Genomic DNA, 13,051 nt, shown 5'->3' on the forward strand with positions numbered 1-13,051 from the left:
CAAAGACATAACAAAGGGAGCCATTTTAAAAAAACAACAACTCAGTAAAGTAAGAGTTTCACAAAGAAAATATGAGTAGAATCAAATGAAAAAGTTAGAATTAAAAAGTGCAATCCCTGGAAAGCTAATGGATGGGCTCAACCACACAGAGAAGTAGGCAGAAGAAAGTAAAGGTAATAAAAAAATTATCCAGCTGAAACAAAGGACTAGAATAGGCTTAAAAATAGTTCACAGAATTTGAGAAACCAGTGGGATTGCAATAAGAAAATCCAATATTGTGTCATCAGACCTCAGAAGGACAGGGGAGAGCTGAAAACAGACTCAGATCATGGCTGGAAAGAATTGCCAGAAGGAAATTCATCCTTCAAGTGCTAAAGAAAGAGAACTCAGAATCTCAGAACCCAGAATCTCAGATCTCACTAAGAATATCCTTCAGGAATAAAGGGAAAATCAAGGCATTGTCAAAGAAAAGAAAATAAGAATACCACCAGCAGATCTGCCTTAAAAATAATTAATGAGGGCTGGGGATATGGCCTAGTGGCAAGAGTGCTTGTCTCGTATACATGAGGCCCTGGGTTCGATTCCCCAGCACCACATATACAGAAAACGGCCAGAAGTGGCGCTGTGGCTCAAGTGGCAGAGTGCTAGCCTTGAGCAAGAAGAAGCCAGGGACAGTGCTCAGGCCCTGAGTCCAAGCCCCAGGACTGGCAAAAAATAAAATAAAATAAAAATCACTTAAAAAATAATTAATGAACTATTTCTACACAAAAATGGAAGCAATACCAGGAAGAACCTAGTAACATGGAACAGGAAGAGAGGACTCAGTAAGCAAAAACTTATAGGTGAGTACATTTCCCCTCAAGTTCACAATGGTAATACTGTCCAGTGTAGTTCTAAACATACAAAAAGTAAATATTTAAGGTGTTTATAAAAAGGCGAAGTATTAAAGGTGGCAAGGTTTGCCCCAGAGAAGAGATGCCATTTACAGAGCAAAGTCTGTGTATGATTGCATACTAGAGCCAGACTACGAAACACCCCAGATGTTTTTTGTTTGTTTGTTTGTTTGTTTTTGGCCAGTCCTGGGGCTTGGACTCAGGGCCTGAGCACTGTCCCTGGCTTCTTCTTGCTCAAGGCTAGCACTCTGCCACTTGAGCCACAGCGCCACTTCTGGCCGTTTTCTGTATATGTGGTGCTGGGGAATTGAACCCAGGGCCTCATGTATACGAGACAAGCACTCTTGCCACTAGGCCATACCCCCAGCCCTGCAGATGTTTTCTAGTGAGAGAACAGGCAGTAAACTGAGATACATGGATACCATGAGTTATGACCACCTGTACAGATAGGCACACAATTTTTCTGCAGGGAAAAAGACAGCCCAAACATGTAGACTGTGTGATTATTTCATGCAACATTCCTGAAATGTCCAAATGATATAAAATCAGAGCAGATCTCCAGTGAACGGGCAGTGCAAGGCAGCCAGGAAGTGGGGCTTTGGTTACAGAAATGTTCTGTGTCTTACCTATAACAACATCTAGGTTGTACTAAGGTTTTGCAGCGTGTATCGTTTAGGAGGAATTGGTAAAAGGTGTTCAGGATTATTTTTTTCTTTTGCTGGTCCTGGGGCTTGTACTCTGGATCTAGACTCTGTCCCTGAGGTTGTTGCTCAAGGCTAGCACGCTACCACTTGAGCTGCAGCTCTACTTCTGGCTTTTCCTGAGCAGTTTATTGGAGATGAGAGTCTCATGGATTTTCTCAGCCTCCTAAGTAGCTAGGATTCCAGGCATGAGCCCAAAGCACCCAGCTTGCAGGATCTTTCTGTGGGGTTTTCTCCAATTACATTTGAGTCTATCATTATCTTCTATGATAAAGGTTAATTAAAAGGTGAAAGCCATTTGCATTTTCTGCGTTCTCTTCTGCGTTACAGAAGAATAAGCTAGTAATGAGAGCAAGGATAGGAATTAGGCTGAGGGAGCCCATTAGAGAATGTGCTGTACAGAATGGGTCATTCAAAGCAGCTTACGACAACCTGTGATTTGACTGTTTATGTAAGAATGAACCTGGCCATGATGAATGAAGCTAGGACAGGTCAGTATAGCTGCCCGTTTGCCTCTTATATTCATGAGAATGGAAGAATGGTTGTCATTGTAAGCTGATAAGCTTTAGGGTGATTTGTTATACAGCAATAGTTAGCCGGCAAAAACTCCACCTCAGACTTTGTCAGCTTTGCACTGACTGGGGACAGGCCTTCCTACTGTGGTAAGACTGGTTTGAGCAGCTCATCGCAGATAGTGATTCCATAAAGTCTTTAAAAATAACAACTCTCTCCCTGTCTGTGGTTCTAGGTCCCCAAACCAGGGCCTTGTACATGCTAGAAAAGCACTGTGTTTTATTGCTTTGGCGATACCCAACGCTCACTGTGTACCAGGACATAGAATTGTAGGTAAAGAGTGCAGTGTTGAATAACTCCTACAGAAAGTCATACTAGAGGGGGCACTGTTCACATAAAAGCGCAGATATTTCTCTAGAATTGCTTGTGTGTGTGTGTGTGTGTGTGTGTGTGTGTGTGTGTGTGTATGTGGTGTTAGGTAGATTATAATTTTACTTATTTGAATGAAGATTGATGCATATATCCTGGAGGAGAAACTTCAAAAAAGCAGGGAGAACTTCCTTCCTTTGTACATTCAGTAGTTTGCCAACAGCATATTCCATGGGTATAAACATCATGTTTTTCCAGCCTCATTTTAAATTCCTATAACAGATAAGCCATAATGAATTGGAATCATCCTCAGGAACATTAGGGTATTTCCAGTTGTTACCCTGATAGCCCTATTCTCGCATGTTTGCGCACTTCCTTTCGTTCTTTCCTCGGGGGGCTTTCCTAGAAGTAGCATTTCTGGATCAACGAGGAAACATCCATTCTGCTTCCAGGAGGGCTGTGCTAATTTCCTTTGCCATTAGTAAAGGCTTGCCATAGCTGATTTATTGCCCGTGGGTACCTCCGAAGTATTTTAAGTTCTCTTTATACATATTTTATTTTATGATTAATTATCTCATTTTGCTGGTATTTTTTCCTTGCAGTGAATTTAAAATGTACCTGGCTACCCATGGGCACATTCTTCTCCAAATTAGTATTTCTTTCCTTATAAAATGAAAGGTTTGCACAAATGATAGGCACGGAATCATGTTGTTTACTCATTAAAAGATTTTTTTTCGCCCATTATAAAATACAGGATTCTGACCCAGCTCATTATTTTGGAGAATCGGATTTGGCATCAGTCTGCAAATTAAGATTTAAAGATGCACAATGCTCCCTTCCGTATTCTTCCTGTACCAGCTTCTGAAATCCTGTCATGAGAGAGTCATTAAACAAGCCTGAAATATCTTAACCCTCCTGTGTGCATCGTAGAGGCTCAGATACTGCAGATCAACAGCTGGCGGGATGGAGAGAGAGTTGCTGGGTTTGCCTCTGTTTCTTGGTTCTCCTTGGCCAAAGCCTCTTTCTTTGACTTCCGGATTGCATCAGCCAGCGCCACTCTCTATGGAAGTTGGGGTGGGAGGGGCCGTGGCAGTGGACTGCGGCATTCCATTGGCCCCCCAGCTGACAGAGGAGCCTGACTGGCGAGTCATGGGGTGGGGGGTGCTCAGTGTGTACCCCTGGGAGAGCCAGGCAGTCATGGAGAAGAAGTGCCTGGTCAGCTCCAGGTGCTAGACTGCACAGTGCACAGGGGTCTGCATATCTCCTGGTTTGCTGCCACTGAAACTTAGGAAGCCCATGAGACCTGAGTGAGAGACGCGAGGGAAGCAGGGGAAACCGAGAGGTTGTGTGGGATGCCGAGGATGCAGCAAGAAATGCTTCAGCAGGCTTGGGTTTTTCGACTTCTGTCAGAGATACTGAGTATGTTGTCGTTTAAAAGAAAAGGTAGTATGAAATCGTTGTCAGAACGCTTTCTCATACTGCCGGGAGACCTTAGAGTCCTGGATTTGTTTCCTAAGACCTTAGCTGCAGAAGTGCTTCCTCAAAACCTGTGGCTGCGGTTGCACACTTGGTGCCCGCGGACTTCGAATCACAAATGCAAATGCCTCTCTGAAATAGATTTGCCACAAAGTAGTGGTCCAGACGAAAGAGCATATGGTTACAACTAGATGTCTCTTTTTAGACTATGATAAGCATGAAAATAAACTTCCCACAGATGGCTCTACTCTCAGCCTGAGTTTCTACATCTCTGGGACTTTAACTTTTCTGGAAAAATCCTGGAGTAATGGTCAAGGGCTGTTTTCCTTTGAGACAGGTACATCAAATTGAACTTCTGGCTTGTTGCCATTCGCCTCAGGTCCCTGAGTAAGATGTTGATTCTTACTAAGGATCTGTCTGCTCATCTGAAAATAGAGGTAACATTAGCACTTGCCTTCATGGGATGGTTGAGGAGATTCAGTGAAATAAAAGTACACAAAGGACTCCGGCAATTCAGTATTACAAAGGGAGAAGGAATTCAGCCAATGTTCACCATTTGATTTGTCTGGAGGAGCTGGAGAAAACTGGACATGATGAGAATTAGGTTAATTCTATCTTTAGGGCTTAAGGTCGAGAGGGGAGAGGGATGCTGGCAAAGTGGGAAGCATTTTCAATGTATCTTTTTTACCTCAGTGTGCCTTTTAACTTCCTACAATATGAGCACGAATAAGGCGTAACTCTACCTCAAGTCTGGAGAGGCATGCTCAGGTCTCTGGGAGACCAGATGGTGTTGTATTACCTGCGTAACAGTGGCAGCCACTTTGCAAATTGAGGGGACTAGCAATTTGGTAAATGTCTCCAGTAAACACTTGCATATAATGTCACTGAGGTAAAAAATCTCAGCTTGGGTGGAGATGAGACCATATAGAATTCTCATGAGACACACTCACGTTTCAGTTTCTCCTAGGAGGGACTTGTCACACAGGTTTTTAACTTTTGTCAGTTGTGGGGCTTGAACTCAGGGCTTGGGCACTCTTTTACTCACGGCTAGTGCTCTACCACTTTGAGCCACAGTGCCACGTCCCATTTTCTAGTGGTTAATGGAGATAAAAGTCTCATAGAATTTCCTGCCTGTGCTGGCTTCAAACTGTGATCTTCAGATCTCAACCTCCTGAGTAGCTAGGATTACAGGCATGGATAGTTTTTATGTTTATTGAAGGAGACCAAAGTTAAATAGTAGAGAAGGTCTACTGTAGACCAGCTGTTACTAAACCAAGGCCAAGTCTGGCCCAGACTAAAAAAAAGTTTTGTTTTTTTTTTTAAGACAGTTGCTTAATTTTGCAAATGAAGATTTTTTTGCAAGATAGCCATGCACAGTCATTTGCATGTCTTCTGTGGCTGCCTTCATGCCCCTCAAAGGGAGGCATGCTTACTTCCTGGCCTAACTTTAGGAAAGGCATTTGTTGGCACTTGGTTCCAGAACATATTAAAAAATCTAGGGCTGGGGATATAGCCTAGTGGCAAGAGTGCCTGCCTCGGATACACGAGGCCCTAGGTTCGATTCCCCAGCACCACATATATACAGAAAATGTCCAGAAGCGGCGCTGTGGCTCAAGTGGCAGAGGCTAGCCTTGAGCGGGAAGAAGCCAGGGACAGTGCTCAGGCCCTGAGTCCAAGGCCCAGGACTGGCCAAAAAAAAAAAAAAAATCTAAACCATCATCTGTACACCAACTTTTGTCCTACTTCCACCATATTATTTCATTTGAGGCAGGAATTTTGTAGCCATACTTGTTTTCACTTATCTTGTCTTTGTAACTGTGCATACAGCCTCCAGAATTATATTTGAGAGAAAGCTGATGTGAATACAGCAAAGAAATGTTGGCATTGGCATCCTTTAATGGATCTATTTACAAGTCTTCCTACTAATGGAAACTATTAATTGAAAGGGATTTGAAAGGGATTGCTTTAGATTGTCATCTTTTTTTTTTTTGGCCAGTCCTGGGCCTTGGACTCAGGGCCTGAGCACTGTCCTGGCTTCTTCCCGCCCAAGGCCAGCACTCTGCCACCTGAGCCACAGCGCCCCTTCTGGCCGTTTTCCATATATGTGGTGCTGGGGAATTGAACCGAGAGCTTCATGTGTAGGAGGCAAGCACTCTTGCCACTAGGCCATATTCCCAGCCTAGACTGTCATCTTTTGAAAGGAGTTTCAATGTTGCCATGGGTCATAAGTGAGTCCTCGGGGTGATTTCTTCTACTACTACTGAGATATTTGGGATACAAAGGTTAGAAGGCTCTTTCTGTGTTATTTGGACCAAGCACTGCAAAAATGGAGTAGTGGGCCTTTATTGCATCCCAACAAATGTTACTTGTCATTTAGGATGTTGTCTCTTGTCTCAAGGTGACATATCATGTTGCTCTGGTTCCAATACCACCAAATTCCGCTGCTGGGAACCCCTCCTGTCAGAAGGCCTCATGGTGAAACCCTTGAAAAGTTGGTCAGCAATCTCAAGTGGGAGATGCAACCCTGTCTGCAAAGGCTCCACAAATATTCAAGCACTGGCTTGTACATGAAAAAGAAGATACCCTGGGAATAAGCTAAAGCTCACATTTGTGTGGACCCCCCCACCCCCCATGAGACTCTGATTCTGTAGACCTGGTATAATCTCTAGGAGTCAGTAGTTTGCAAGTAACTCAAGTGAATCTGGACCACACTGAAAGTCTTTGATGTATATTAGGGATGACAGGATGAAAGAAGGATCTCGACTGCCCAAACCATCTCTGCTTCTGTCTTATCCACATGAATGCTGTGGGTTTCTGTATTCCAAGATGACATCCGGAACTACCCTTTCAGCAGTCAACTTCAAATGTTTCCTTATCTCCCAGCAAGTATGCACACATGTGAATTTCTTTGATAGTATTTTTGCTTTTGTTTGACTATTCAAGCCAGTTGTACTGCTGTTCTTATTGTTTAATGAAACAATTGAAGAGAGTGACTAACCAGATTTTCCTCAGTGTAATACAGATGGGTCCAAGTGGAAATCCCAAGACACACTGAAATTAAGGAATCGTTTGTTGTTTGCTTCCCACTGTCTTTGGAAATAAGCCAGGCAGGTCCTGGTTCAACTGAGAAGAAAAGGAACAGACTAAAAGGAAAAAAAAAACAAAACGAGAAAAGCTCAACAAAATGTGGATCTGAAAATTGAGGCATAATTAGAAATTTAAAATATCTTTCTTAGTGAAAAACATCTCCTTTTTGATGGACCTATTATTTTTTGCATACCTGTAGAAAGTTTAGTTTTGAGCACATTCTTGGGGGCTTGTACAAAAGCCAATAATAACCTGATATGGAGAAGTCTCACTCCTATGCCCTTTATGACTGTCAGTCATTCCCACTGTAATTACAGTCCTCAGGTGCTAGGACAGTTTTCAGGGAACCAGTGGACTCATCTGTTCTTCAGACACAAGCAAGCTGTTGATAAGACTCTTCCACCCATAGCACTGAGAATGCTAATTTTCATGGATGAATTCATGAGGAGGATTTTGTGCTCGAATTCTTCTCAATGGCGCTTGAACCAACTTGCTTTCTTAAAGTTACTTAATCAGATGGATAATTAGACTATGATCTGATGGGGGAAAAGAGAACTGAAGGATTATAGAAGGATGCAGATGGCAGTTATTAGATTAAGTAGTGATCTGAAGGTCTTGATCAAACACTTCTCCCTCCTTCCACTGATAATAATTAGACTTTTTATTTTTGAGAGAATTGTAGATTTATATTCAGTTGTAGGAATGGTTACATATGTTTCTTACCCCACTTCCTAATTTCTCTGGTAATAAAATCTTCCAAAAACATAGGACAATGTCATAAACAAGATACTGACATTTATACAGTCAGGATATGCAATGATTCATTACCAAAAGAACCATCACACTAACCCTTTAGAGTGATACTCTAGTCCCTTCATCTGGACCCTCTGCATTCCTACCTATTACCAGTCAGCTTCCTGGGTCCTGTGATTCTACTCAGATAACAAGCATGAGGAGGTGAAGAGCAGTTCTTGTGGTGTTGGTATACCTGGGCCCTTGAGTCTAAGCACTTAAAAACTGGGCCAGCAGCGTCTGAGACTTATAGCTAGCTCCACAGTCTGAGAATGAGAAGTGTATGACTCCTGGGTCTTGAAGCCAGAGACTTACAGCTCTGGGTGCTCAGGCTTAAGGCTTATTGCTCTGGGCATCAGTTGCCAGGGGTCCAGATCTTGGAAGCTATGTGGTGCTCAGCTTGGAATCAGTCAGAGGCAGCCAGTGCCAGCTAGGGTTATAGCTTCCAAGCTTTGGCTTTCCAGACCCCACGGGTCCTGACAGTGGCTAGTGTCACAGCTCTAGAGCCTGGGCTGGGGTCATCACTCCTGATTTCATACATTGGGGGGGTCACAGGCAACTCCCTGGAACTCCTTCAGCAGTGGAGTCTCTCTGATTCCCTCCCTCAGCTTCCATATGCTTCTACTACCCTCGTGTCTGCTGCTTCTGCTCCTAGCTGCTCTCTCCCTCTTGTTGCTTTTGCTGCTTCCACCCTGCTTCCTCTTCATGCTCTCATAATGAAAAAGATCAAATGATAAAGTCCAAATGGAGGCCAGAAAAGACAACTTAGGAGAAACCTTTGAAGGGGCCTCCCAGGGTGATACCAGAGTGCAATCCAGCAGGTTGTCTTCAGACAGCAGACGTCTGCTTGTATCGCCGGAGGGGAACGGGATGGCACAGGTGTTGATAACTGTCAATCACAGGCCATCTGCAGAGAAGTGCTCCTGCTCTGACTGACCTGAAAGAAAATGGCTGTTAGGGTTCATGGAGGGCGGTGATGGCAGAAAGTCCTGTGCAAGCTGTTTGAGACAGTTGTGCCTGGAACAGTGCCTGGTGCTTTGGCAGCAAGGGGTTCTGGTTGCTGTGTAGCTTCCACAAGGCACGCGAAGGAAGAGCTGGATCTCAGAATTAGAGATTGCAACAGAAGAAAGAACCAAACAGTCTCCCTTTCTTGGAGTAGAAGAGATCAGGTGCCCTACTGCACACCCGTGATGCTGCCAGCCTTGCCCTCCCTCCCTACAGTAATTCTAGAGTCTCTGGGTTGGATTTCCTGAGCGAGCCTCTGGGCTCTGTTGATCCCCTGGTTACTTCAGCATCATTGATGAGGACTGTCAGGTGATACACAGGAGCTGGACCGGCAGTGTGATCTTCAGCATACCCCCAGTCCATTATGTTCAGATTTCATTACATTTGGAACTTGAGCATGTGTCAGGAAGGTTTATGTCATTTGTACTGGCTTGGGACTTTTCTCTCCAAGACTCATTTTTTTCCCCCTGAAATGTACCTAGTGATAATTGTTACCAAGATGTGAAGGCATTTGCCTTCAAATACTTCTTTTCATGTGTTTAGAAGACGGTGAATAATTTATTAATTTTTTCCAACTTATAAAATAGCTGCCAAGGCATATTGAATGAACAGAAACTAAGTGTCCCCAGCTCAGAATATGTCATGGAGACTTTCCTTCCTTCATTTGTTTATTTACTGTATTTTTATTATCTTGAAGTAGTTGAACGAAGGAGTTAGCATTCAACAAAGAAGTTTTGGATGCAATGCGTCTTGATCAATGTCACCCCTTTCATTTCTTCCCTCTTCCCTCTTCCCTCCCAAACCCTCTCCTCAGTTTTCTTAATTTTGTAGGACAGTCATTGAATATTATGACTTCATTCCTTCCCCCCAGTAAATATCTACACCATATAGCTTGCCCATTGAGGGAACATTTTTTTTAAACTTGCTTTTCCAAAGGAAGATCATATTTCTGGCTTGTGCCTAATCTGATGAAAACAACAAAAAGTAAGCATTTAAAACGTGACTGTCAGTCACCACCAAGTCAGTGCAGGTGCTGACCTGTCTTTGCATTTCCTTCCAGATCTATCAGCGATGCTGGTTAGTGTTCAAGAAAGCTTCAAGCAAGGGTCCAAAAAGACTGGAGAAATTTTCTGATGAGCGGGCTGCGTATTTCAGGTGTTATCACAAGGTAAGAATTCCCTGCTGTTGTGCTGGAGAAATCAGTTTTCCAAGAGGTGGTTTCAACTCATTTCATCTGAAAATTTGTCTGGATTGTTTACAAAGGTCTTCATAATGCTTTTTCATGAACAAAATCTCCCTAAAAACATCCACTTGCTATTTGTTTCATATAATTGACTGATGTAAAGCTGTTCTTGTACTTTTCAACTTGATGGTGTTTTTCTTCTCCAGTGAGACTTTTCCATGTTGTAATAGAAATTTTCCTTCCTACTTTCCTCTCTCCCTCCCTCCACCTCTCTCTTTCTTTCTTTCATCCTGGCACTTGGATATAGTACCCAATGCTCTTCTTTAGTTTTTTGTTGCTTAGGGCTGGTGCCCTAGCACTCGAGCAACACCTTCACTTAGTCAGTGGAGGTCAGAATCTCAGGGATTTGTCTTTTGTAGCTGGCTTCACAACACAATCCTTAGATCTCTGCATTCTGAATAGCTAAGACTACATGCAAACTAGAAGTGTTCAATTTGAATAGTAGACTTTGCTCCAAGCACTCATGTCCCTTGAATGAGGGACTGGATCTTGTCACTAGGAAGGTCCTAGGATGCAGGATAGTTACATTTAATAGCTGAGAATAGGGAACAAGATACAGGGAGAATACTGGTGATTGGAGGAAAAGGAAGAAGTCGCAGCCACTAGGTGGTTCCTCTACATCTGGTGAACAAATTAAATTCAGGCTTATGGTTAGGATTTTTTTTTCTTTTTAGTAGTGAGACTTCAGTACCAGATATAGCAATTAGGAGTTTAAAATGAATCATTTGGGAGTGCAATGTTAAGGAACATATCTTGACGTGGGATCTATCTGAACATGCTCTTTTCTGTCTCCATGTTTTTGTTCTTTCTCTGTAGTCCTGTGTACACACTTGGTGTTTCCTGTGTTTTCCATGTCTCACACTATGACTTATGATCCATGAGGGAGGATATGGCTATATTTGGTACTGGACTTTGTTTTGGGTTTTTTTTTTTTTTTTGCCAGTCCTGGGGCTTGAACTCAGGGCCTGAGCACTGTCCCTGGCTTCTTTGGCTCAAGGCTAGCACTCGACCACTTGAGCCACAGTACCAGTGCTTTTTCTCTATATGTGGTACTGAGGAATCGAACTCAGGGCTTCACATATGCTAGGCAAGCACTCTACCACTAGACCACATTCCCAGCTCCCTGGTACTGGACTTTGAACTCCAGCTCTTGCATCTTTAATGAGGTGCCCTACCACCTGAGCTAGGCCACCAACCCTTTATCCCTTAATAGGGGAAATAGCAATACTTTACACATATCAGAATGATCTATTTGTATGCAGCTTAGCAGAATTAATCTGTACTTGAGGCATATAAAAGCAACAACAGCAACAAAAAGGCATTTTTATTTGGATGAGGCAAGATGGCCAGTGATAAAAGCAGAAAAATCCAGGACTGGGAGCTTTTAGAAGATTCAGTTATAAAAGCTACAGTGGATTGAAATCTGCCTTGAATGCATGAAAGTAAGGGGAGGCTGAGGTCAAACTTGCCCTGTTTCAGATTTCTACCTGCTACCTTTGGAATTTAATGTGCACGTCTTTGGGGAACATGGTAAGCCACATTCTCTTTCATCTGTAATAATCATTAACCAAAGTTCGAAGCATTAGAGCTGAAGAATTATCTACATGATGAGTTCCTGGGGCCCATTCATCCTCTACACTCTTTCAGATCTGATGCGTTTCCTATTAATCTCTTGGGGGCATATAAAAAAGCTGGAGTACTTCTGAGATATCCTTTTTATTTTCAAATCTAAATACTGTGTAATTTGTGAATCTTGATAATAAAATAAGTAGTACACCGTGACCAAATTTTGAAGTCTGCTCTAATATAAATAAGGCAATTTCTGGAATAAATGAGGAAATGTGCATTGTGATATTAGGCTAATATAGAGATACTCGTGTATGTGAACACTGGTCTGGTAGGAAATCCCTAGTATTTCTAAGAGTACATTTCATAATTCAACATATTATCTTAAATATGTCACTGTTGTATTTCTGGATCTTTTAAAGAATTCTAATATAAGAAATTGAGTGTAGGATTTTGTAATTTGGCACAGTGTTCCTGGAGAATGCAGCTAGAGGTGCTGTAATTAAAAAAATAGGAAACCAAATATATGAATAACGCACATGCAGAAAGACTGGTCCTTTTCACTTTGTTACGGTCGGCCACCCTGAGCTGTCAGAGATGGCTGTGAATTTGATCTACTGTAATTGCAACAACATTAAGGCTCCAGTGACTTTAAATAGAGTTCTTGGCCTTCTTGTTAAAAACAAAACTCCATGCTTTTATTCAGGAAAGAGAGTTGTTGACAATAACTGGAGGGGTTGAAGGTTTCTCTGCATAGCTTTGTGTCTTCGGGATGAGTCACAATTGGGGCAAAGTCTCTTGCTGTGTCTCTTTCTCCCTGTCACTTTCCTTGATCCTCCTTGGGTCAGTTCATCCTTCAGGATTCTCTTCATTGATTGTCTGGTCGCATGGAAAGCTGTAATTGGATTCATGGTGATGGCAGATCTTGTTTACCAGTACTTCCCCGTCTTGTCAGACACTTCTTCTTGGGGAAATGTAGACTTAGTTGATTCATGGATATCCGAAGGAAAGATCCGAAGAGAGTAAGGTGTGGCCATGTGACTAAATCCTGGCCTAAGAGAATAACCAGGGCAGATGCCAGCTCTTCGTTGTCAGTTTCTCTTTCCTGTTGATTAGAAATATCCACAGTCATCGTGGCTCAGGATACTGGAAGGCCTATGGTGGAGGGCAGAATCATGTCACAGAGGCTTAGTGTCCAGGCTGGTCTATGCTTCCTGACACATAGAATCAGGTCTATGCTGAGCTGTCTACCTGGACTGTTTTATATGAGGAAGTAATAAACCTCCATCTTGTTTATCCTTTATAACTTTGGGTTTTCTGTCATGTACAGTAGAGCCTAACCCTGATGGTTAGTGACACAACAGTAGCTCTTCAACCACCAGTATTCCAGCTAGAAAATTCTGTCA

At 42.7% G+C, this 13,051-nt stretch overlaps 1 protein-coding gene across 1 annotated transcript in view; it reads left to right on the forward strand.

Moving 5' to 3' along the window:
• Dok5 (docking protein 5) overlaps positions 1 to 13,051 on the forward strand; it is a 105,539-nt gene that overhangs the window by 37,723 nt on the left and 54,765 nt on the right. Inside the window, exon 2 of the mRNA XM_048349643.1 lies at positions 9,897 to 10,004. Within this exon, the coding sequence (XP_048205600.1) occupies positions 9,897 to 10,004 (108 nt within the window). The remainder of the gene's footprint in view (positions 1 to 9,896; positions 10,005 to 13,051) is intronic.

The sequence above is a fragment of the Perognathus longimembris genome, chromosome 6 (genome assembly GCF_023159225.1).
Source record: "Perognathus longimembris pacificus isolate PPM17 chromosome 6, ASM2315922v1, whole genome shotgun sequence".
In the NCBI taxonomy this organism is placed as follows: domain Eukaryota; kingdom Metazoa; phylum Chordata; class Mammalia; order Rodentia; family Heteromyidae; genus Perognathus; species Perognathus longimembris.